Raw genomic sequence first — 26,768 nt, 5'->3', positions numbered from 1 at the left:
GGAGACGCTCTACCCAGTCGTCTAGCCTTCACAATTTGACCCTCGTCAAACTGACTCAAATCCTTACACTTGCTCATTTTTCCTGCTTCTAATACATTAAATTTCAGGAGAAATGTTCAGTTGGTCCCTAATGTATCCCACCCAATAACTGGTGTCATGATATAGAGATAATCAGTGTTATTCACTTCACCGGTCAGAGGTCATACTGTTATGGATGATAGGTGTGCATTTAGCTTTTTCGGCTACTAAATCACTCTTTGAACTACGAAACATTCTGATGTTTGCATGTTTTCTCTCCTTTAAATATATACAGGGCTTATATAAGTGTGAAAGAACTAAAGGAGGAACTAAAGCTGAGCGGCACAGACACACTCAACGTCTTCTTTGCAAGCAACTCAATGCGTCAAGAGCTGGCAGGAGCTGCGACCTGGCCGTGGGCAAAGGAAGCTCTTACACACCAAGGTGAGTGGATTTATATTGAGCTTTACTAATGCGACATATTTTGTTTTTCATGTTGCACTTTTTTCAGCTTTCTCTGTCTGTCATCTATTTTCTAACTTTCTGTTTGTGCCTCTCACCCTATCTGCTTTTCTCTTTAGCTGTAGCTTTGCCCTTTCTCTCCATGCTTTGTTTAGGGTTAGGGGCCCTTTCAAATTACATGGGAAGAGCAGCTGGAGCTGGTAGAGATTTTCCTGACACATTACACTCCCTCTTTTTTCTTTCAAATCTTTATTCCTCTTTCCACTGGAAGGATAATCAACCCAACAACCACCAAACAAACAAATAGCAGTGTGGGCTCTGTACCATTGTTGGCAGCCATGCCTACTTAACAGCTGTTCTTTATTAATTTGTACTTCTCTTCATGTGTCACAACACAATAGTAAATTGACTCAAAAGCAGTATACATGGAACGAATACATCTTGATGAAGTGGTTATGATATAAATATTAGGTAAATACTAGATATATAAAATATATACCCAGTTCAAAAATGAAAGTCAAGTTATTTCTAACATAATGTTACATAATGTAACATGTTAATAAAATAATCAACTGATATAAACAATAATGAAGTAGTACTATGGTTAAATTGTAAACCAGTATCATCTGATAATCTTTATTGTGTGCATGCTGCACGGGTGGTTCGACTCCTGTCTCCACCGTCTCTCTGTGTTTGAAACACATTTAACCTGTGCAGCCGTCAAAATATGTCAGAAAATATGGAAAAGCTGTCTAATGGCAATTTTGGCCAAGTCATTGGAGGAAGATGCACAGAATTCATTAGAATAAATATGGATATGTGGAGGTAAGCATCAACGACACAGCTCTCAGTTCTCACTCCTTCTTTATTCGTCTCCAACATCAACTGCGCATATCGCGCCACAAAACACAGGAACACACTTCCTCTACACTGGGTGTGAGTGGAGCCCTCTAGTGGTCCACCACAGATATTCATTTTTTAACTCTTTTATATTTTGATGTGGTTTTTCGTAATGTTATAGTATAGAGTGAGCTGGTTATTGAGACATAAACATAACAGGTTCATTTCAAGTCTCATGCTCGTCATTAACCATCAGTTTGACTGGCAAATAATATTACACGACTCACTTGAAGCAAAACAAATGCATTCCTTAAAAAAATTCAAAAAATTAAAAATCACAGTTTGACCAGCAGAAAATCAATAAAGTGTATTTATCACTGACCATCTCAGCCATATTTGTTTGGAGTTGTTTAATGTTGGGTGATATTCGCTGAAGTAAAGAAAAGAATGTGCACACTATGGGACCAATGAACACAGTCAAATCCATCCAACCATTTTTTATCTCTGATGTTTCGTATCAAAGGGAATACAGTATGCTGCTGTTGCTGAGGAAAAAAACACTTAATGGTGTCATTATTCTGTGGCTATTAATTAGATTGACCATTAGTATCAATGCAATACTTAATATTTTAAAGCCACAATTATATTTTTGAATTAAAGCGGCAAATTAAGTTCAGACATGTATTTCAGCTGCACGGCATCTGTCTCTGTTTAAACCAACACGTTAGAGGATGACAAATTGTCTCTGGAGGCCCTGCTGTTTAGTGTCTACGTATTTAATGTCTTCATTGCTTAATGTCTTTAGCCAGTGTTTCTAATTAGAAAACCAATAACCCATGTGTGCTGTTAATCCTGTGATTATAAGGATGCTGCAAAAAAATCTGCCTCCCACTTAGTTGGCTTTTGTTTTTTGGAGTTCCCAAATTGTGTCTGTTGTCTTTTTAAACCGTTATCTCTCGCATGCTTCGTTAGTGGTTTCAGATATTTATGTAGCCTTAATTTTTTTCCATTTAACCCCCACCATGACATTTCCCAGCTGTAACCTAACTTTTACCAAATGTAACATTTTTTTATTGTCTGTCACATGGATACTGAACCACAGTTACAATCAGAGACATCCTGTCAAAGTGGGTAATCGCAAATCATTTTTCTCTCTTTTCACGTTGCCACTTAAAAAACATTGCATTTTCTATCTGGCTGGCTTTTCAAGAACCACAGCTTACTAGACGGTAATAATGTTGTAACCAATACTGCGATTTTTACCGCTTATATCCAGGCGGGATGGTCCTGAATCCCTCCTACTTTGGCACCACGGGCCACTCCAACACAATGATCCATGAGATGGGACACATATTTGGACTGTACCATGTCTTCAAGGGCGTGAGTGAACGGGACTCCTGTGATGATCCGTGTCAGGTAGGACTTTTAAATTCTGCTATTTGTGATAATGCTAATTTATGGAATTATTTCTGATTGGAAAACCCACATAAGTAAAAAACTAATAATAGCATCTTTAAATGTTTTTGTTGAGTCTGTGCTTCCACAGGCCCCGCTAGTTTAGAAAATTATTCTCGTGAAGGACGAAGACAAGACAGAACATCTTCAACCGGTCTTTTACTCGCTAGCGAGGGAAGGCTAGTCGGAACCAGGCCCGTGGAGCTTAACGCTCCTCACCTGTCTCCAGCCCAACTCCTTCAAAGAGCAGCCCTCCTCGTAGCCTTTTATTCCCATCACACTTACAGTTTACACAACACAAGCACCTCCCCTCGTAAAACCCCCCTATGGTTCTAAAAGACAAGGCACTATGTGTGTGTATGTGTGAGCACCTGTATGCATGTGTATGCATGTGCAAGAACGTGTGTGTGTGTGAGAATGTGTGTGTCATGGGGGTGCGTTTGTGCGACCTCCTGCTCACCAAAAGGATCATAAAAGCAGGAACAAACAACAACAAACAGATCTTTCAGATAGGATGTGCCTATAATAAAACCTTTTCAGCTCCCCCAGCACCAGAGTAGCTGGAGAGGAGGTCAGAGACAAAGGAATGTCTTTGATCCTGCTGCTCGAACTAAAACTTTACAAATTCAAGAAGCACAATGACAACATTCAACAATTTGACTCCAGCAGTGTTACATCACATGCCCTCTCTTACCATGCATACCATACATATTTTGTGCAGGAGACCACCCCATCCATGGAGACGGGTGATCTGTGTGCTGACACTGCCCCAACACCTAAATCCAAAGCCTGCCATGACCCCGGAGCTGTCAACGACACATGTGGCGTCACCACCTACCTGAACACTCCTTACAGCAATTACATGAGTTACACAGGTGAAACAGATGAACAAAATGCTCAGGTGTTACAATGTATATGTAATATATACAGTAATATTATTAACAGTATGGCAGTTAAAAGTGCATTACTGAGAATTACCATCCACTCTGAAGTAAAGTATAATCACTCAATCAATCAATCAATCAATCAATGTGAGTGTGTAATTATACAATTATGTTATGGTTTAGTAATTTCTGTCCATATCCTCAAGCTGTTACCACCCAGTGTATTTAAAAAGCCAACAAAAGCTTATTAGCCTGTTAAGCCCCCAGTGGTTTTCTGATCTCTGTGATCTCCTCCCTTTTGCGCCCATCTTCTGGTGCGTGGGTGCTTAAGAGGTTAAGGACTGGCATGTGTAATTGCGTCTCCTCTCAGCACATGTCTGATGTAATTATTTCTAGCCATGTGTTTAGTACTTCGGTTATTTAAAGGCTAGTGTGTTAATTTGACCCTCAAAGATTTACTGGATTCTTCTGTCTTCACAGATGATAACTGCACCAACCATTTCACTCCAAACCAAGTGGCCAGGATGCACTGCTATCTAGACTTGGTCTACCAGAAGTGGCTGATGGACCCTCAACCTGCCCCCATCCCACTGGCCCCCATAGTGACTGACCAGAGCACAGATTCTGTCTCGATTTATTGGCTCCCACCTATCAGGGGGTCACTTTATCAAAGGTATGATTGCATGAGTTCTTTTGTTTCTATCCATTCAAAGCTGTTTTTAACCATCCATACATGTCTGGTTGTCCAAGAGGCAGGGTAAACCTTGGGCAGGTCTCTTGCAGGGTTAAAACTATTAACAAAGAACTGCAATTTTCATCACTTGTGCACATAAATCACTCTATGAACACTCCAATTTATAAAATGTGCATAATTTAACTGCATTAGTGAGCCATGAGCACATTGCTTCCACCGGACAAATCTCTTTATATGTCATGTATGGTGATTAAAAATGTTCTGGATGCAATCAAAACCAGGCATTGGAGTTAATATTTGATTACACTTTCCAGTAATTGTTTTATTGGTCTTTTTTATTTTGTATTCACCACTGCACCGAGAGCATCTGGACGAAAACACCTGTGGAAAAATTGGAATAAACAACTCACAAGTGTGAAGTGTATTATGGAATTCTCAGCTGGTGGTATCACCAGATGTGGGCAAAAGAAAGCTGGCATTTCAACCTGGGAGAGTTTGAAATTTCATACGCCTTGTTGACTTAGTGCAGTGCATGTAGGTACTAGTGTGACTGTGCCTGAAACGACCTCCTCCACAGGTCAAACTAGTGGCCACTTTGTGTTTGCGAAATATGTTTAATTTTCTTGTGTGTCTTCTAGGTCAGTTTCAGCTTTCTTGTTTTGTTTATATAGAATAAAAATGCCATAATTAGTGGACCTGTTTCCTTTCGCCTCAGCTCCTCATTGCGTGTATCTGAGATCAATTGTGGAGATTGTGAGAAAGATGGCATCTTCCACCAGTATGCTTATGAGGCTTCCTCAACTCACATATGTGACACATCAGGCTACTGGACACCTGAGGAAGCAACAGGTCAGTCAAAAAATGCTTTTTGTGATTTTCTACAAATGCACAAAAGGATAGAATTTCCTTTTTTTATATCTGCATATTGAAAACAAGCTGGATTTCAGAGATAATAAATGGTTCAGAATTGTAGACTTTTACTTCTGTTGTTAACAGCTGCACACATATAAATCCTGTTCCTTGGGTCAGTTTGAATATAAACACTAGTGAATATGGGACTTTGCTGAAGCCTCATGTAAAATTGCAGGTTAACTGAGGAATATATTTATTTTACACATCTGCCCGCACGTTCACCAAGCTGAATATATGCCAAATACATTTTTGGCATATATTCAGCCCCCCCTTTACCCCCAGACGCACACACAGAAACACACACATCTGTACATTTTAGGTGCGTGCAAGGCTAATGGCTGCTGGAAAAAGAAAAAGCAAAAAAAATCATTAAATGATAATTACCTCAGCTACAGACCTCTCTGTGTCTGTCTTGTTTTAGCCAAAGCGAGAACAAGGATTATTAACGTAAGCGTCTGCTCTGGGTAATGTTTTGGTGCTCTTCAAACATTCAACCTCCGTCATAAACCAAAAAAAGTGCATCTTGTAGCACTGTACATTGAAACATTAACTTCCTGCAAGCACATGGTCCTTGTTATTCCAATCATAAATCCTTGAGAAGCACGATTTCCTTTGACATGATGTATAGGGTGGGGAGGAAAGAAACAAGAAGGAATATAAGGCAACAAGAAAGCAAAGTGAATGAAAAGGGACAAGAAACAAAAAAGGCAAATACTGAAAGAGCAAATGCATGAACACAATAACACGTTTCCATCTCTTTCATGAAAACTCTGACCAAATATGTGGAAATCCTCTGCTGGAATTTATGCTTTGAAAACAAGCGGCTAGGAAGAACAGGGGGATTACTGCTCCCTCATTCGCTGCGGGACCATAATGATGATAAAGGGTCAATTACAGTCTTACTCTAAACAGTGGTATGTGCACAGCTGAGGAGACAGCCAGTCTGCTGGCTTCCCTTGCTCCCTTTTCACTCTGTCCCACTTCTAAGGACCATGATGTGTGGGTCATTTCGTCAGCCAACGGAGATGGGCAATAACATATTCAGTGTGGAGAGGCAGAGGGGAAGTTGGACAAACTCGTTGCGGACACCATAGCTGGCAACCCAAAACACAAGTTTAAAGGCAAAAACACTATTGGCTCAAATTGTTGGCAAAAGTGACCAAGTACATCTCCTCAGAATGCTTCCTGTGCCAGTATTGACTGGTTTAAGTCCATTTTCAGGCTGAGGGAAAACACGGAATTGTTTGGAAGCGTGCACTGCCGCTGTCAGAGATTAAACTGCTTAATGTGCTGCATTAAGTCTTAATACAGAGTTTTATTTCAAAATGAGAAGGTGTAAAGTTTGCTTTTAAGGCTGCCTCGTGTTAACTGTGCTGTAGAGATCAGAAAAAAAGATGCATGTTTGAAGTTCTGTAAAAAATCTTTTCACACGGTAGAAATGTGCAAGGAAAAAAAGCTATGTCAAGAAATAATAGGGATCTCAAAATAATAATTGAGCGCATAAATGTCTTGATGCATGTTCAATCATCCAGGTAAGTAAATCCCCAAAAGTTGATTCTGTTCATCTGGACGTCTTCAGTGGGAGAAACTTTTCGTCACTCATCCAAGTGACTTCTTCAGTCTCAGCAGACTGCAGGTTTCCCCACTCTTATAAAGAGTACATTTGAGTAATGATTGAAACTAGCGGGGAATCAAGGAGGCCATTTATGTGAAAAGGGAAAGACCATCTCTGAATCGAGGATGGGGCCTAAGGGTACATCTTTCACCATCTTACGTGCTGTGATTGCAGCCGTTCCCCAACTCTCTGTGAATGGTACTCATGGCCATTGATCAGTGGTTGTTGATCAATGGTCATGAGAATTTGCATAATTAAGATTAAGGAACTGACCTCCCAGCCCATTGTTCCTTCAGTGGGCTGGTTTCAGTCATTGTGCAAATGTTGGTGAACCTGCAGTCAGCTGAGACTGAAGAAGCCACTTAGATAAGTGATGAAACGTTTCTTCTGCTGTAAACGCTACATCCAAATGAACAGAATCAACCTTTGAGGAGTGCACATTTTCTTCGTTTATTGAAAAGAAAATATCTCGTTACAAACATACTATTTGTAAAGGGTGAAAGGTTTTCTACCCATTCTGCTTCAAAGTGGTTTATTAGCTGAATGCTTAAGTTCAATTATGTATTCCCGTTAAAGCTGCTAGCGTGAGAGAAGAACAGATGAGTGAGAGGAAGCCTTTAGGAAGGAAAACCAAAAAACAAGTCTGAAGGAAAGAGTGGAGCCGTTGGATGGTTATTTTATCTGGGTTTGTCAACATGACAGACAGAGTCTTTGCTCATTTCATTTACTCAGTCAGTCCGTGGAAAACTAAATAGATGGTATGCTAACTGCATCAAAAGCTTAAAAGACTTCTCAGGTAATGCTCGTCCTGTATCAAAATGCAGTAGTTTCATATTCTCTTCTTTAACGCTTGTCACAAGCTGTTTATTGAAGCGGTTTCCATGGTAAGTGCACCTGTTCCACACAGGCAGTAGCTCCACTTCTCTCTCAGTATTAAAGATGGTTCCCATTTGCTTACTTTTACTCTGGGCTGTACGATTATAATAAAGTAGCATGTTGGTAGCTTGGAAAATGTGGTAAGCCCCCAAAAATGTCCATTTCCATTTTATGGGTCTTTACACACTCATTTAGAGACCAATCTTTGCATTAATTGTCCTTCTGACTGTGCTTCGACATGGTTAATCATAGTGGGTGTGAAATATGTAACACCTCTTTAGCGTGTTGATTTTATTTGGATTTCACCTGAGACAGCTCATAATAATTGTGCCATACTGTGATTCCATTGTGCTAATCACTAACGCTCTAACAATTAACAACTCATTTCGCCTGCTGTAATGATGTTACTTCCTGCGTTCTTGAATGAACGCCATCTTTAAGTGAATGGTTGTAACTTTGTCAGCAGGAAAATTCCACTTTCCGTTCCAAAAGAAAGTCAGCTTGCTTGTAGTTTTTAGAAGTAACACCGGGAAATGTATTTTCAGTTACTTATAAATAGAGATGAAGACACCATATTGAGGAAAAGGCAGGACTCAACAAAACCAAATTAAAATCACTGCTATGTTAATCAGAGTAGATTAATCTGCTTCTTTTGGACAGGGTATGGTTTGATCTGATTTGCTTGACAATGACATTTCACTGGTAGCATTACCTAAACATCAGATTTACCCACTATAGGATATCTGACAGGTTTGTCTCTACTTCAAACCAACAGGAAGAACACTGACAGATTCCCATTTCAATGTCATCCCAGCTTATGTTGATCTAATGCTGCTAGCTCCTACACATAATGTTAATAATTTAATTCCCTAAAGCTATATAGATATTGATAATCCTGGTACCCTTGGCAGTGTATATAGTAAGTTCAATCCAGATTGATCAATGGATCTAGGAGGAGTTAGAGGACAGGCATACATGCATATGCAGTGATCATTGGAGTAAGATGTAGCTGAACAGGTTTGCTTCAGCTTTCTGGGTAAGGCAGCGAGTTCCATAACTGAGGGCCCCGGGGTGCAAAGTCCATTTATCTTTAGAGAATTAGGTACAAGAACCTCTGTCTCCCTCCCTTTCACCCTCTCTCTCTCCCTGTAGGCAGAACCCAGACTAATCAAGGCTGAGAGGCACTAAAATCTTAAAAATCAATTTTTGAAACTCACAGATTGCCAGTGGCTGGTGTAATCTGGTCACTTCTCTTTGGAAGTGTTAAAAGCCTGGCTGCAGTGTTGTTGACAGCGGTCTCTGGATGTTTCTCTGCTGCGGCAGATATGTGCGCAGGAAAAAGTATGGAGGACTTTGTGACAGACAGACACAGAAATACACAAAGAACTTTATCACTGTTGCAGTTTGTATCTTTGTTGATTGGTTCAGTGTAACAGCTTGCCTGGCATGCCTCATTTTACCTTGTATAAATTCCCTCATTTGGAGAAGCATGCATGCAATGTATTCCTAGAAATATGCTTTGTCTGGATCTTTGTGCTGCTGTCCAGTTTGCCAGTGAGACACACCCTTTTCGCAACCACAGTCCTTCACTGAAGGTAAAGAGAAATTCAGTTTATTTAAGTGTGAGTATGGGTCTAAAAAAAATCTATTTTTCCACTCAGACACTCTATTGAGTCTCCATGGTGTACTTTTGTATTTTCTGGAGTCAACTGAATGCTCACTACACTGTTTCTAATCATCATCATATATCAGTTAGGATTAATTCCTGCATACATGGGGTGTTCTGTGCTTTAGAGTAAAATGAATGAAGTCATTGGGAACACTTGTAACACAACAGCACCAACACGTGTGTCTGTGTGATGTTGTCAACAGGACCACCTGATGTGGAACAGCCATGTGATTCCAGTCTCCAAGCGTGGAGTCCTGAGTTTAGCCTGTATGACACCAACGTGACGTCACCATGTCCGGGCACAGAGGGCTGCACCCTCACACTGAGGTTCCTACACCCTATTGTTCCACACGCCCTTACGCTCTGGGTCACGTATATCTCTGCGAGTAAGTGTCACTCCATAATAAATACTCGTCAGTTTTGAATAATAGGCACGGTGGGGAAATTAATTATTTGATCCCCTGCTGAAATTGTACGTTTTGCTCACTTACAAAGAAGTAGACAGTCTTGGGTAGTTTGATACTTTTATGATAGACAGAATATTAACCAAAAATCCAGAAAAAAGAACACTTAACATAAAATTTATGAATTGATTTGCTTCTCATAGAGTGAAATAAGACATTTAGTACTTGGTAGAAAAAGCCTTGTTGGCAAGCACAGCAGTAAGACTTTTGTTGTAGTTGGTCACCAGATTTGCGCAGATCTCAGGAGGGATTTCAGTAGACCTCTCTTTGCAGAAACTCTCAACATCCTTTAGATTTCTTGGCTGCCACTTGGCAATTTGAAGCTTCAGCTCCATTCACAGATTTTCTATAGGACTACATTTCTGGAGACTGGCTAGGTCACTTCTGGCCAGACCACAATGCGCTTCTTCATTAGCCACACCTTTGTTCCCTTCGTGGTCTTCTGGATAACCTGTCCTTGTCTCAACCAAGATTTTATGATAGAGGTCCCTGTCAATAGTCCTTCAGTGTGGTAAAACTGTCCTCTGTCCTTTGCAGAAAAGCAATGCCAAAGCATATTTGCACCTCCATGCTTGACTCTGGAGATGGTTTTCTTTGGGTCACATTCAGCATTTCCCTTCCTTCAAACACATTTGGTCAAATTGATGCCAACGTGCTTGATTTTGGTTTCCTCTGACCACAGCACTCTCTCCCAAGTGAAAATCATGAAGATGCAAAAATTAGGCTCGCATGTACACGTGCCTTCTCGAGCTGGGGAATCATTGTGGTGTTCTTGGTGACTGTGGTCCCAACTGCATTCAGATAATTAACAAGCTCTTCCACCACTTTTCTCATGGTCATCCTAACCCCAGGTTCTTATATAGCACTTTTCTACGGTCATTGAGCACTTTATACAACTCATCCATTCAGCCCAATCGTATGATTGTTTTTAGTGCTTCTATCTAACATTGACTCGCATTCACACTCCGATGGATGCATCGGAGGGCAACATGGGGTTAATATCTTGCCCAAGGATATTTGGCATGTAGACTGGAGGAGCCTGGGATCAAACCACCAACCTTCAGGTCTCCTTGAGTAGGTGACCCGCTCTACCACCTGAGCTACAGCCACCCTGCCAATAGGCAAGATCTTCCATGGACCTCCAGACTCAGCGTGGTTGATGACTGTCACTTTTGCACTGAGCTTCTTGCTGATGGTCTTGTAGTCCAGTCCAGTCTTGTCCAGATCTACAATCTTGTCCCTGATGTCCTTTGAAAGCTTTTGGTCTTACCCAGGTACTCTTCCAATGAAGAGGTTGGAAGGGAAGAAATTGACTCTGTGCATGTTACTAATTGAGATCTGATTGATTGTAATCTGTAATATTTTTGGTTGATGTACCATATCTCTTCATTAAAATGAGTGACTGTTCATTTCTTTGTTAGTGAGCTAACGTAGCCAGGGATCAGGTGCAAGTTAATCACAACAGGTGGGGCGCAGTCTTCCTTTTCTGGATGGTGGCAGACAAATACATTTACTCGAGAAAATACTGAAAGAACTCCATTAAAGAAACCTCCTTCCATGCAGCCATACATTATGTATACCTAAATGGGAAAATGTCTTTGTTGGAGATGTGCTGCATAACTCACCAACATTTTACCCTGTTGCAGACAGCCCAGCAATAGCCAACATCGAGCTGATCTCAGACACAGGGAAAAGTATTAACCTGGGACCACAGCATGTGTTCTGTGACTTACCCCTCACCATGCGCCTCGACACCCACAACGTTGCCATTGCTGCCATAAAATTCTGCACCTTGGAGATTATGGAGATTCCTCTGTGCTCCAGCTGCCAGCCTCTACTCTACCACATTCGCCGTCAGCCACCTTTCGCCAGTAAAGCCCCCTTACCACAGACCCAGCAGACATTTACGGACAGGTAAAGGCTGCCTGACCCATCTGATTTACATGCAGATAAGCTCACGACAGAATTTTACTATGTTTCGCTCACAGGTAACAAGATGGCTTTCTGTTTTTTTCTCAGACCACAGAAAACTCCTTTGACATTCTTGGTTCTCTGAATATCTATTCTATCTATATCTATACGTCTGTTACATTATGGATGAAGTAGCGACAGCTAATGCTGTACAGCTCTGAGGTGAAGGTTATTTAAGGCCGGCATTGACTGCAGATTGTACAGCACAGCATGTGTGTGTCCTCAGATCCACTAATCCACAGATATCTGTCTCTTTAAAGTGTTTGGGCTGTGTTTTGTTTGAAAAACTTCGAACACAAACGTTTCCAACATGGGGATGCCGAGTGTGGATACTGATCCAAATCTGTTTCAACAACCATATACTTAATCAAAAGCTTGCTGAAGTTTCAGGGTTAAGATGAATCAGTTTGTATCCTGTCTCGTAGTGCGGGGTGTCCAAATGATTACTGGAATCCAAATGTAAATCCACAAGCCAGTTTTTCTTTTCTTTTTTAAGTCTCAGCAAATAACAGCCCTCAGTATAAAAATACCCCGTCTCTAATGCTTTTCTTATACACACAAAAAGCTGATAAGTACCTGCCAGGACATGACAGCAGTGTCGCATGATTGGAGATCATTTGGGAATGATTTCAAATGCAGTGGCACTTTGATTTTCTGGGAAGCTGTTGTTGTTTTACAAAGCAAGGGGGTATGGGGATGTTAGGTGGACACAGCTTCAAAAACAGTTTATTTTTCATGGAACACATCTCCTATGTTACACAAGCTGTGTCTAAGTGCAAAAAGATGTAAGAACCACGGGGAATTGAGTTATGTGGGACTGAGGAGGGCAAAGAGGGGTTGATGTGAGGAGACGGGAGAGTTTAAGAGCAATGAGTTTGGAAAGGAGGGGAGAGCGAGGAAGGGCGGGTGGGATAATGGAGAGTAGGGGAGATGAAAAAGAGGCGAGGGGAGGAGGGACAGCGGCAATTGAAAAAGATATACAGGCATACAGAGAGACACAAATGAGAGGTGTGGACAGAGTAGAGGTTTGAGGCAAAGAAAGGAAACTTGAAGTGAAGCACATTGTTGGTGAGGGAAGGAGAAGGGAGAGTGAACTGTGGTAACAGGGGGCTGATGGAGGCAAAAGCACACCAGAGGTGAAGCAAAGTAAGCAGATTAAGATCTCTTTCTTTTTTGGAATATGAACCAAATGTGAGCCAGAGAGGCCATAAACACCAGTGACTGCTTGGATCAGATCCTTGGCCATTTCCTGCATCTGAACTTGCAGTATATGCTGAAAGGATGAGTGCGTAGGACTATATGACTGGTTAATTAATCAAAAAACCCACAATGTTAATATCCAATGTGATTTTTTTTTTAAATCAGTGGATGAAAAAAAGCAGAAGCTGCAGAAATAGTTGATGCTTTAAGCTGTCGTACATGCAGCTCATTGTCTGGCAACCCTGGACTACACTGGAAACTAAAAGTGTTCCAGAAAGCCTGTTTCAAAGGCTATGTTGCCCCACTGATGTGTTTCCCTTTGCTCTAAGCTGAACCCAACCTCACCACTAACCCCAATCAGTTATCTGTTGTGTATAACCATAGCCCATCCTAAAACAATAAAAAAAAGAGAGTGAGCGAGAGAAAGTTAAAACTCTGGCTTCTTTTCACCTCGACACAGCTGGACAAATTAAAGTGGGTGTGAATAACAGAGGACTTCTTCAGATATCCAACAATTCTTTTGTGAAATGGACAAACAGGAATTTCCCTGCCTGTACCTTTGCAACGTTGGAATAGATGGCATGTGTCTGACTGTTCCAGCACTTTCAGAAAGTGACAATCAGTCATGTCCTTTTCCTGCGTTCACCAAGTTTATACAAAAGTGCAAGTCTGATGATTTGAACTTCTTGTTCCACGTCTTTTTTTTATTATTCATACAAAATTCTTTTTATTTTAATTCGTCTATGAATGTGAGTTTTCCTATTTCCCAGATTAATGCTTACCCCTATTTTATAAGACCATACTTTTACAAACTTTTTATATAAGCAGTTGTAGAATGTAGATCTAAGAGAAATCGCCATGGCAACTACATATGTTCATTTCATTTATTTGTTCATTTTCAGGCACAACAAATACCTATATTGAACATAAAATGCACAAAACAAAAAACAAAAATTGCCTGAAAAAGGAGTGGGACGAAGAAAACTTATTAAATCCCACCCCTATACTCACTCATCAACAAAAAAAACAAACTTCCCGCAGCTACGCCCATCATTGCATACAGACCCATCAACAGCCCCGGGCAGATACAAGCATCTAAACGGCAGCTCGCAAACAACAATTAGAGCCTTCATAACTGAATACAGAATATATAAATTATAAATTGCATTACCACAGGTAACAGGCAGTAATAACTACAAGTAACAAACACACATACATATACATACATATATATCTACACACACAAGTACATATATGTACATACATATGCACACTTTATGTATTTTTTTTTTTATTTTGGAATCCATACCAGCAATGGTAAGAGGACAGACATTACAGAGCACACTAAAAGCATCATGTGACCAGACCAACTGTTTGTAGAGGAATTTAAATCTATGAATATTTTTGCATTGTTTCAATTGTAAACTCAGACTGTTCCAGATTTTCACACCACATACAGACACACAAAAACCTTTACGGGTTGTTCGAGTTCTGGGTAATTTGAATTCTCCAAAGCCTCTCACATTATAAACCTTTTCTCGAATTTCAAATCTAGTTTGTAAATTTGCCGGTAAAAGTTTAGTAAAAGCTTTATACAAAATTATGGATGTATTGTAATTAACCAGATCCTGGAATTTAAGTAACTTTGCCTGAAGAAAGAATTTGTGAGTATGATCTAGATAACCAGCCTTGTGAATAATACGCAGTGCTCGTTTCTGTACTGTGACTAATGGATTAGTTGTATTTTTATATGTATTTCCCCACACTTCCACACAATATGTAAGATATGGAAGAACCAGGGTACAGTACAGAGTACGAAGTGCATCTTTATCAAGGTATGGTTTCACTTTGTTCAAAACTGCGAGACTTCTGGAAATTTTGGTTTTTATGTGTCTGACGTGGGGTTTCCATGAAATTTTGTTATCAATTATGACTCCCAAAAATTTGTTTTCACTCACATTATCAATTGGTACACCTTCAATGATAATTGGTAATTCTATATTATATTTTAAATTACCAAAAAACATTGCTTTAGTTTTATTTATATTTAATGATAATTTATTTATGTCCATCCATTTTTTTATTAATTTTAGCTCCCTGTTTACGGTCATTACAAGATCAGTATAATCATCGCTACTGAAAAATATGTTGGTGTCATCTGCGAACAGTATGAGTTTAAGTACTTGAGAAACATCAAAAATATCATTTATGTATACATTGAAAAGTTTTGGTCCCAACACTGACCCTTGGGGAACACCACATGTAATACCAAGTTTCTCTGAATGGTAATGCCCTATGCTAACATATTGTTCCCGACCTGTTAGGTAACTTTTTAACCAGTTACCAGCTTTCCCTCGAATACCATATCTTTCCAATTTATCCAATAATATTGAGTGATTGATTGTGTCAAAGGCCTTTTTGAGATCAACAAAAATACCAACTGCATATTTATTTTTATCCAGTGTATCAGTAATTTCTTCTACTGCCTCAATTATCGCCATTGAAGTGGTTCTTTGCGTTCTGAAACCATACTGACCAACATTTATTATTTGATGTTTTTCAAGGAATTTTTCTAATCTTGAATTAAAAAGTTTTTCTAGAATTTTTGAGAATTGAGGCAGTAGAGAAATAGGCCTATAATTGGTACAACTGTGTTTGTCATTACTTTTATATAGTGGTATTACTTTCGCAATTTTCATTTTTTTTGGAAAACAACCGGACTGAAATGATAAATTACAGATATATGGGACTAGCAATATTCAGAATAACCTGTTTAACTACAGACTTATGTTGAGTTCATTCTGAAAAATGGTTTATGATGAATGAATTTTTACTTGTTTACTAGAGAGAACACTGATTATCTTATCACCCTGGCACCTGTTAGTTTGTAGGATATATCAGGGAGCAAGTGAACATTATGTCCTTAACTTTGATGTATTAAAAGCAGGAAAATGTGCAAGTGTGAGAATTTGAGCGAGTTTGACAAGGACCAATTTGTGATGGCTAGATGACTGAGTCTCCAAAGCTCCTGTAAATGGTAAATGGACTTTGGAGTACTCAAAGCGCTTAATACAACATGCCACATTCACCCATTCACACAAACACTTCTAAGCTTAAGTGCTTACTATCTGACATTCACACGCAATCATACTCCAATGGATGCATCAGAGAGCAACTTAGGGTTAGTATCTTGCCCAAGGATATTTGACATGTAGACTAGGGAGAGCCAGGGATCGAACCACCAACCTTCCAATCAGTAGCTGCAGTCTGTAGTGATCAGTATCCATCAAAAGTGGTTCAGGAAAAAAAACAGCGGGGAATCAGCCACAGGGTCAAGGATCACTGATGCACTTGGGGGGTGAAGGCTGATCCGATCCAACGGACAAACTACCGAAGCTCAAAATGCCGAAAAATTGCTCATTCTGATAGAAAGATGTCAGAATACACAGTGCATCGCAGTTTATTGTGTATGTCGTTACCTGCAGACCTGTCATGGTGCCCATGCTGACCAATACAACCAGAACAATGGGGCCCGTGAGCATCAGAACTAGACCACAAAGCAATTGAAAAAGGTGGCCTGGTCTGATGATTATGTCCTTTTTCACATCATGTGGCTAGCCGACTGTGGCGGGGCGTGGCCTGCGGTGCCGTGCAGAGGAGGCGGACGCACCTGCACGGCATCCGCAATCACGCCCCGCCGAATTAAAACTGTAAACATACACGGCAGACCCAGTGGCATTTTGATACTTTTTATTAATGCTTTGACGGTTGCTGTCAACAATAGTCACAGAGCTGCAGCTCTCCCGCTGCCCGCTCAACATTATCACAACAACCCCAACCACAGGACCCAGTACAATATTTAATTCGGCGGGGCGTGATTGCGGATGCCGTGCAGGTGCGTCCACCTCCTCTGCACGGCACCACAGGCCACGCCCCGCCCCGCCACGCCACGCCACGCCACACAGACTTAATGTCTATTGTAGTAGGGCAAGAAGGCAAACTGGAGGAAGCAGTGCAATGCACACTGGCACAAAGAAAAATGGTTCAGAAATGGATCGAGGAGTACGATAACGAGTCTGAAGTGTTGTCATGGTCTTCGTTCAAGAATCTGTGGGACATGCTGGACAAACAAGTCCAATCCATGAAGGCCCCACCTTGCAATGACTTAAAGGATCTGTTGGGAACATCTTGGTGCAGATACCACAGCACACATTTAGGGGTCTAGAGGACTCCATGCCTCGGTGGGACAGGACTGTTTTGACAGAAAAAGGTGGGACCAACACATTATTGGGCAGATGGTCATGATGTTATGCCCGATTGATGTAATGTCAGGCCTCTAAGAACAAAGAAGAGAGAGGAGTTGTGGCAGAAGATATAGCAGACTATAGATACAGTTTAGATCAACAGGAAATGAGGACGTTTTTCACAACCTTCATTTCCTTCACTTATACATAATTAATAAAGGAAATTTCTAGAGTCTGGTGAAATTGGACACACCTTAGATAATGCAGTTGTGTGATACTCCTGGTCTACCCCAGGTGGATGCAGGGGCAGTTTATTTGTGCTAAGAAAACAGGGAGGACGGTCTTTTTATAGCCTCAGCACACCAAAACAGATCAATAGTCCAGACACATTAGCCGTGGTACTGTTACACATACTTCCTGCTATGAGGCTTTAAGGTCACTGGATAATACAAGGTTACAGGGAGAGCAAATTCCACTTTTTTGGCGATTGCTTACAGAATCCAACAGGATTAAAGCATAATGAATCTGTTTGGAAACATAATAAATACAATGCTTCCTTCCTACGTAGCACAACAGTATTTCTTTTTTAAAAAGTACAGCAAACTGGCACCATTATGCACAAAATTCTTATTTTATTAAGTATCGACTGACTCAAAGCCATTTATAATCAAGCCTATAAACATTATATGATCAGTTCATAACACAATGCAGTAAAAATGTGGGTAAATGCTCCTTTGAAGACTGGAACAATCTTCTGTTATAAGTTTATAATGCCAAAGGAAACATTACACAACAGTTTCTTGTCTCTGTTCTTGTTCTTCCCAGGTCTGTTACACAGGGAGTTAAGTACAAGTACACAGTCCAGGTGGAAGCTGATGGTCAGCTCAGTGACGCTTCGCCACCGCTTCTCTACACACATGGACAGCCTTACTGTGGAGATGGCCTCATACAGGGGTATGTTGCACATTAACATGCTGATAACATTGGTGACTAATTACACAGGGCATTGATAATGATGGTCCTCTCTCTGTAGGACAGAAGAATGTGATGACAGTAATCTGTTGGATGGCGATGGCTGCTCTAAGAGATGCGGCAAGGAGATGGGCTTTAAATGCAATGGTGAGTGCCATTCACTGTCTCTGCTGCTTCGAGTTTACACACAGTTTAAAATTGGAAGCCTGTCAAACTGTTTGAGGTTTTTCTTTTAATTACCAGACATAACACGAACCGACTCTCTCATACATGCAAAACACGAATACTATGTGAACTTTTAGTGTGAAGGAGTGGTCACTAAGTGGCCAGAAATCTCACATTTGTGCATGCAGCAGCATTAAGACACAGAAAAATTCAACCCAATCAAATTTAATTTACAAGACATAAAAGCTTCTGGCTTGAATGAATTCCACAAACCATTAATGTAACATCACAGCAACATAAGCGAAAACAGATGAGCTGAGGGGTGATAAGTGGTCACAAGTCTTTTGCAGAAAAGTATTTTGACATGAGGCTGGCAAAGAAGCATCCGGAAAACACTTTTCAGCAGTAAAGTACACGGTGTAGTCTGAAAACATGTGTCAGGCATGTTTCTCTGGTGATTTAGTGTTGACCTTGGAATATTGATAAATGAAGTTTATTGATTTTTATCAGAGATCATGCTTTGGTTTTGAATTGCAAAAATCAGCTTACAATAACACTTGCGTTTTGGACATAGTGTCCATTTTTCATTTTGTTTGATATCCTTCAGCTAAAATAAGTCATACATTTTTTTGTTATCAAGTCACATCTGCAGCAGTGAGCCAGCTCCCTTCAGTCAGGGATCATAAACACAGTCAAAGGCTTTATTCTGCTAGTTTTTGTACAGTGACCCCACAGTTAGGTGATTGAAGGGCCACCTTGTAGCTCTGACTGCCCGAAGCGAATCAAGTGCAAGCAAGAGGGGTGATGAGGTTCATTATTTCTAGTTTTTATACCCAATAAGACGGCTCGAATTAGGTAAGAGCTGCTGTGGTTATGCTTTTTGGGGGGAGGGGTTGAGCTTTGGTGAGATTTATACAAGAACAATTTGTTCCTGTAATATATACAATAAACAATTGAAGATTTGCAGTAAGATGAGAAACCTTAACAAAAAGTCGTTTGTGGCTCAGTGGCTTGTGCAGTTGCCATAAAGCAGCTTTGTCCAAGATTTAGTCACAGACAAAAAAGATTCACCTGTTAATCCTCACTTTGAAAATGTGGCCTTGGTGTTCTGGTAAATGTCCTTTAAATACTCTGATCTGTTTCCAAGTGAACAACAATGAAACTGACTAGTTTCCTTTCTTACAAGCAGTCTTCCTCAGTGTAGGACTGACAGGCCGACTATGTTTCTATGACTAAAACCTTTTTTTTAGGATTATAGAGCAGTAGTGCTGATCCAAAAGCCATCGTTTGCACCAAAGTTTTCACAAACACCGTGATTTTTATATCAATCTGGCACCTAGTTTATAAAATAGGCCTAATCCAATTTTAGTCCATGTCTGGGAATTTAGTTCATTCATCAATAACAATAGACCAGGTGGTTAAAAAACAGTAAAAAGTACCAAAATCATAGTAAAGCTAAACAAAGAAGCCGCAGAGAGCGCCCCCATCATTTGCAATTCCGCTGCAAGACAACAATACTCTGTGTCCGCACCTCACCCAATCTGAAGCATGCAGACAGGCCACAAAACAACACAACATGGAAGGGGTTTTACCCAAAACACTCCATTGTAAGCACAGAGTTGAGAACCGTGCCTCTGTCATTGTGTGTTTTTCTCCTTTGAAGTTAAGTAAACACGTTCATAAAGTGCAACATGGAAGAGCTGAGCCAATCAGAGGGCACGAAGAAGGTGAACGCCATGCACGATTTCATTATGTCACGTCACAGGCTTGTCAACAAGTCGCTGCTTCTCATATAGACTGGCTGGATGAGAGCACGCAGTACTGTCAATAATAAATGAATCAGCTGCACTGCTGTGGTATGCGGTGTTCCTCCGCAGCCTCAGAGTTCATGCTCTGTGTAACTGACTGTTTGCTTGACACTCCTCAGCCGATAAAAGAAATATTCCATATGAAGGTGTGATAAGCTGAGATGAGACAGTGTGACCACTGCTTTCATTTCAGGCCGTGTGTTGTTTCTTCTGGCAGCTGGATGGTAGTTATTCAAGTTTTTAAGCTTGTTACAGGGCTAGAATTTCCGTCATCCAGTCAATTTATTTGTCAGGGGGAAACGGCCCCCCCCACCAGGGCTTGCTATGCCGTGACTGAAGTTATTACATCCCTTGTTTTACAATAAAAGACATCATGACTAGGAAGGAAAACCATTTGGCAAAAACAGGTTTTTACAAATTGCAACACTTAAAACCAATTATTCAGTTGTACGTCTTAGTCATAGACAGAATATTTGTTTGGGTTTTCTTGCCACATTTGCTTGACCCAGTTAACTCCCACTATGCCGCATCTGTGTCTCTGTTCTGTTTGCACCAACTACTTCTAAGTCCATCCTGTCACAGATTGGTTGTGGACAAGCTGGATTTTTTTAATGGCTTTAAAAAGGACTGCTTTCATTTTCCTTTTTTTAAATTGAGGTTACAGATTTTTAATTGTTTCTTTTAAATGCCTGATTAAATAAAGGTTGCACAGTATGGTTGCAGCATGCAGACCTGAATGAAAAACAGATGGCCTTAATAGTGACATCAAAGGTTGTCAATCAGTTCCTTTTTTGTCAAGCCTGATAAATACAACATTTGGAATTAAAATGACTTAATCATTTTCCACAGGTGTAGCCGCAACAGGGGTGGGGTGAGTGTTGAGTTCATGTAGTCTAATATTGCCAAAGAGGACAATATGGCTCTGAATGGCCTAATTTGCTTTTTTATCAGAACCATGTTTCCATTGATTAATTGAAGCCAATTGCGCATCATTGTTTTTCTGTCTGTGTGACCTCTGCAGCTGTTCGCATGTTCATGAGGCCAAACGTCTGAAGTGTGTAACGTCTGCCGCCCTTTTTATGAATACCTGCTGCATTATATGCTTTCACTTTTTCTGTGAGACACTGCTGTAGCTTGTTATATTCACTTCTCCACTTGTGGTCTGTTATACTGCAAGACAAATCATTTACACGTAGTTAGAATAAAACTATGTGTTAACATTTTTAACACATATCGCTGTTGTTGCCTTGTAAGACTTTACTTCTGTTTCTTATTTGGCAATGCCCTGTTGTGCCCACAGCATCCATGAACCGTCCTTGTGGTTTTCCTCTTTTCTTCTATGAACAGTTAGTTCCATTAGTATCCTTTACCCAGTGTAACTACTATACCTCCTCTGTACTTGTCTAAACCGTCTAAACCATCTTAGCTTCGCCTCTTTCTCTTTGTCTCCAAATCACTCGACCTGAGCTGTCCTTCTAGTATACTAGTTTCTTATCCTCGTGGTCACTCCAAAAAACATATAAAAGTATCTTCAACTCCACTTTGAAATCGTACATTACAGAACGTCTCACTACCAGCTTGTAAATCTTCCCTTTTAATCTTCTTCTGTCACAGATCACTCACCTTGCCTTCACTCTCTTTTTCACTTTTCTTATCCGTTTCTCTGAATCGTTGACCCTGGGTATTTAAACTCATCCACCTTCACTACCTCTTCTCCTTGCAGCTTCAGTGTCACACCAGTCTCCCTCTCGTTTACACCAATCTATTCTGTCTCTACTACTAATTTTCATTCTTTTCTCTCTAGAGCATACCACTTCTCCAGGCTCGCTCCCTACTAAAACTACAGATCACAATGTCGTCTGCATCATCTGTTAATCTGTCCGTCACGATTTTAAAGGCCTTTACTCTACTTTGTGTCATTGAAATCCTTAAGCAGCAATAAAAGTCAAGTTAAGGACATGGAACTTGATGACCTTTGCTATATGGAAAAGAAATAGGCCACACATGACACAATGTGGAACTTTCAGTCTCACTTCTCATTTTGTTGAAATGATTTAATTGATAAAGACCAGCATTAAAGGAAGTTTACATTAAACTACATATAATCAATGACTAATGCTTTGGAAAACTACATATAATCAATGACTAATGCTTTGGATCTGATGGAACATCTTTCTGCAGGCCTGAAATGTTGCTCGAAAGTTTCTTTTTATACCCTTTATATTTTCCCATGCACATCTCAATGAGCGCATATTTGTCCATCAAGAGTGTCAGAATCCGTGGGTCAGCCCTAGTTCACAGAAATTCTGCCATAAAAGCGCTGCTGCTGCTTTAATTCATGGTGGAAAGTTTTATTTCCCTTATCTTCCCTTACCACTGATTAATTTTTAGAGTTATTAAAAGTTCAGTTCATGTGGAAAAAAATCTAAATATAGCAAGAGAGACAATAAAATAGAAAAAGGCATATTTTTGTCTGTGTTTTTGTCTTGTCTGACACTGCTTTGACAGTTTTTTGTAATTCATGCTGTTACACTGCTGCTGCTGCGACTTGCTTATCCGCAGATACCAAGTCACATATTAGGTTTCTCCTCATTAATATCACCAAATTACTTTAATCTTTAATAATTAATTGAAGTCAGAGTTCATTTCTCAGTGTAATTTACAGTCTGTTGACAGTGCAGAGAGTCAGATATGCTTCAGCTGACGTGGCTATCATTAACAGTGGCCAACGAAAATAGAATAGAATAGATTTGCTCAGATTTGGTTCACTGACAAATAGATTTGGATGACAGTCTAACAGTGGGGGATGATTGGATACCCTGCCAGATTAAGAAACCAGGCTTTATATTCTTTCATAAATCCTCCTTTCTCATTCTTTCCCTGTCTCCCAAGGTGAACCCAGTCAGTGTTATGTTTTTGACGGTGACGGTGTGTGTGAGGAATTTGAGAGGAGTTCCAGTGTTCAGGACTGTGGTTACTTTACACCTTTGGGGTACATTGACCAGTGGGCGAGCACTGCCACAGCTTCTCACCAGGACCGGACCCGTTGCCCGGCCCATGCTGCCACTGGGGAACCATCGCTTACAAAGGTATGAAATACCAACCACAGAGCACGTAAAAGACTTCCAGATGACAATAAAGTCAGCATGGAGCCCACTTTGAAAGTCCTCACCGCTGCTCGATGCATTTTTGGACAATGCTGCTTTTTAGTATAAATTCTTTAGATTCACCACCAAAGACAATTTCCAGAATCTCAAAGTTGGATGATTGAAATATTTCTTGTTTATAGATTTTAAAGCCAAACTTGTCAGTCATCAAGTTAAAATCAAATCAAACAACAACGAAAATCATTTTGATGATTACAAAATAATCTGCCTTGAGTGCATCTTTATAAAAACGGGAGTTATCACAGCGTAGGGTAATTTCACAGCTTATTTGTATTGTTTTATGTTTGCAGTCTTTTCATTCTAACGCTGTTGGACACTCAGGAGATGCATGAAGAAAAGTGATTATATTCTATAAAAACGTGCATTGAAACAAGAACCTGCATTAATGGAGTTTCACATATTGCAGCACTCAGGTGCACCTTGCTAGTACCAGGTTAGAACGCCTTTTGCCCTCAGACCGAATTCTTCATGATCCAACAAGACGGTGGAAAGAGTCCTCAGAGGTTTTGGTCCGTAATGACAGAACATCAGCATCACATAGAAATATTTACAGAGAACAGCCAAAAAAAAAGAGACATTATTTCAGTCAGTGGTGGTTCTTTGGTGAAAATGCCTTGTTGATGATATGTGACCTCGCAGCTATACCTGTTTCACTCCTTGTTAATGTGAATCAGCTAATGACATGACATCAACTCGATGCATTTACTAACCGACGTTAATAACCGGCCAGCCCCAAGAACGGCCCCGTCTTTTATGGTCTTGGAACGCGGGCAGAATGAGATGGCTGTTGTTTTGTCCACATGAGGACTCAACTGCCCGCCTCCCAAGTGGTACCCCAGGAACTATACCTCCTGCCCTCTAACTGCAAGCTTCTTTGGGTTGGTCGTGAGCCTCGCCCGTCTCAGGGACATATGAATCATTTCATTGGGTCATGACTGACACAAAAGAGTACCCTAATAAAAAATAAACTGATCTGAATAAGTTGTGTTGTCTGAGATTAATTTTGCTTCTTTTTTTCTAGCTTTCCCTGACTTCTTGCATACATAGCATGCATTTCCTTAGTAAGGTAAATGAACACTTTCAGTAACTCTTTCTTTTTTGCTCTGCTTGCCCCTCTTTGGTGCGCAGCTCTGCACGTACCATCACCTGCAGGGGAGTGAGAATTTGCCCCCTGATGCCTGGTTCCCGTGCACAGCCCAGTCTGACATAAACAACGACCTGGAACATTCACTTTGGCTAAAGGCAAGTGTGTTTATGTACGTGTGAATATGGGTGATTTCTCTTTATTGAGCAGCTGCCAGTGCTCTCTGGGACTTCTTCAAATGGCATTCAACGGTCACTCAAACAGGCTGCTGTCTCACACACACACACACACACACACACACACACACACACACACACACACACACACACACACACACACACACACACACACACACACACACACACACACACGATTCATGGCCTGTATTGGTAACTATATTTGGTTATTTTCTAGGTCAACTATTAATTATGACTTCTAATGATCTGTAGATGATTACCAAATCATGAGTAACCTTCTGCTCGTTCTTTATTGAGATTTGATGCTTATTTCTTCCACCCGACGGGCACTAATCATCAAAATTATAATTACCATTGTTTTATTAGTGGAAAACTAAGTGTTATATAATTAACTCATCATTCATAATTAAATACTTAAAAGGTTCACAAGTTATTAAAATACTGGCATCTAATGGAATAATACTAATTTGCAATCACAAATAGCGCTTTTAGTCGTTCTGAATTCATATTTTATAATTAGAATTCATTAAAGCTCCATAAAAAAGAACTACAGCAACAAAAAGCATTACTTTGTTACTCTGTTCGTAATCATTTCAAAATGAGTCACAAACATAATACGTCATTTACTAAGTGTTGATTTGTGAGAAACCTTCATGCAAAGCATGAAATGGACATGCTGGTCCCGTTTTGTGATATTGGGTTGTATAGTGATATATTGAGCGCTGCTTCCCTGCAGCGCTTCACACTGATGTCCTGATCGTGTTCGGGACGGCGCACAGACCTGCCTTTCAATTCCAGACTTAGTGATGTGAAAAAGTGTTTGTTCTTTCCTGATTTCCTATTTTTTGTACGTTTGTCACACTTAAATGTGTCCAGTCAGCAAACAAATTTAAATATTAACAAAGATAACACAAGTAAAGACAAAATGCAGTTTCTAAATTAAGGGGTTTATTATTAAGATGAAAAAATAAAACCTCAAATCTGCATGGCCCTGTGTGAACAAGTGATTGATCCCTAAACCTTAACATCCACAGCAGCAACAATTGCAATTAAGCGTTTGCGATAACGGGCAATGAGTCTTTTACTCAGTGCTGTGGAGGAATTTCGGCCAACTCGTCTTTATAGAATTGTTATAGTTCAGCCACACTGGAAGGTTTCGGGCTCTTTTTAAGGTCATGTCACAGCATCTCAATTAGATTAATAATAACAATAATAAATTTTATTTATGAGCGCCTTTCAAGTCACCCAAGGACACTTTACAGTAGGATAAAACACTTAGTAAAACAATGGCAGAATAAGAACAATAAAATAAAAGCACAAGATAAAATGAACAAACAGTGGATTCACAGTGAATATGCAGATTTGAACAGATGAGTTTTGAGTTGGGATTTAAACTGGGGGAGAGAACCAGTGTTTCTTATTTCTGGGGGCAGAGAGTTCCACAGCCTGGGAGCAGAGCAGCTGAAAGCTCTGCTTCCCACGGTGGTGAGGTGGAAGGAAGGTACAGCAAGCTGGATAGAAGAAGAAGAACGAAGTGAACGGGCAGAACAGGTGGTGGTTAACAGGTCAGAAAGGTAAGGAGGAGCGAGGTTATGAATGGCCTTGAAGGTGAGCAGAAGAAGTTTGAAAATTATCCGGAATTTCACAGGGAGCCAGTGAAGTTCCTGAAGAACAGGGGTGATGTGCTGGTAGGAGGGGTTCTGGTGATAATGCGAGCAGCAGAGTTCTGAACCAGTTGAAGCTTATGGAGGGATTTTTGGAGGAGACCATGCAAAAGAGAATTGCAGTAGTCGATACGGGAGGTAACAAGACTGTGGACAAGAATGGATGTAGACTGGGTGGAAAGAGAAGGAAGCAATCTGTTAATGTTACGTAGATGGAAGTAGGCAGAACGGGTGAGATTACTGATGTGAGATTTATAGGAAAGTGAACTGTCTAGGATGACACCAAGGCTCTTAACCTGAGGAGAAGGGAAAACTGTGGAGTTATCGATGGTGAGTGAGAAATGGTTCGCCTTCAAAAGGTTGGATTTGGTGCCAATAAGGAGGATCTCAGTTGTATCCTCATTGAG

The 26,768-nt window shown here is 40.4% G+C and overlaps 1 protein-coding gene across 1 annotated transcript in view; it reads left to right on the top strand.

Moving 5' to 3' along the window:
• The window catches only part of pappa2 (pappalysin 2), a 96,295-nt gene that overhangs the window by 21,120 nt on the left and 48,407 nt on the right, over nucleotides 1-26,768 (top strand). Inside the window, exons 5-15 of the mRNA XM_026150132.2 lie at nucleotides 314-462; nucleotides 2,597-2,736; nucleotides 3,497-3,650; nucleotides 4,140-4,332; nucleotides 5,069-5,202; nucleotides 9,629-9,811; nucleotides 11,536-11,803; nucleotides 18,130-18,258; nucleotides 18,338-18,423; nucleotides 23,142-23,338; nucleotides 24,545-24,658. Coding sequence (XP_026005917.2) covers nucleotides 314-462; nucleotides 2,597-2,736; nucleotides 3,497-3,650; nucleotides 4,140-4,332; nucleotides 5,069-5,202; nucleotides 9,629-9,811; nucleotides 11,536-11,803; nucleotides 18,130-18,258; nucleotides 18,338-18,423; nucleotides 23,142-23,338; nucleotides 24,545-24,658 — 1,747 coding nt within the window. The remainder of the gene's footprint in view (nucleotides 1-313; nucleotides 463-2,596; nucleotides 2,737-3,496; nucleotides 3,651-4,139; nucleotides 4,333-5,068; nucleotides 5,203-9,628; nucleotides 9,812-11,535; nucleotides 11,804-18,129; nucleotides 18,259-18,337; nucleotides 18,424-23,141; nucleotides 23,339-24,544; nucleotides 24,659-26,768) is intronic.

The sequence above is a fragment of the Astatotilapia calliptera genome, chromosome 18 (assembly GCF_964374335.1).
Source record: "Astatotilapia calliptera chromosome 18, fAstCal68.1, whole genome shotgun sequence".
Classification (NCBI taxonomy): domain Eukaryota; kingdom Metazoa; phylum Chordata; class Actinopteri; order Cichliformes; family Cichlidae; genus Astatotilapia; species Astatotilapia calliptera.
The sequence above is the reverse complement of the archived record's forward strand: the minus strand, read 5'-3'. Positions and strand labels throughout refer to the sequence as shown.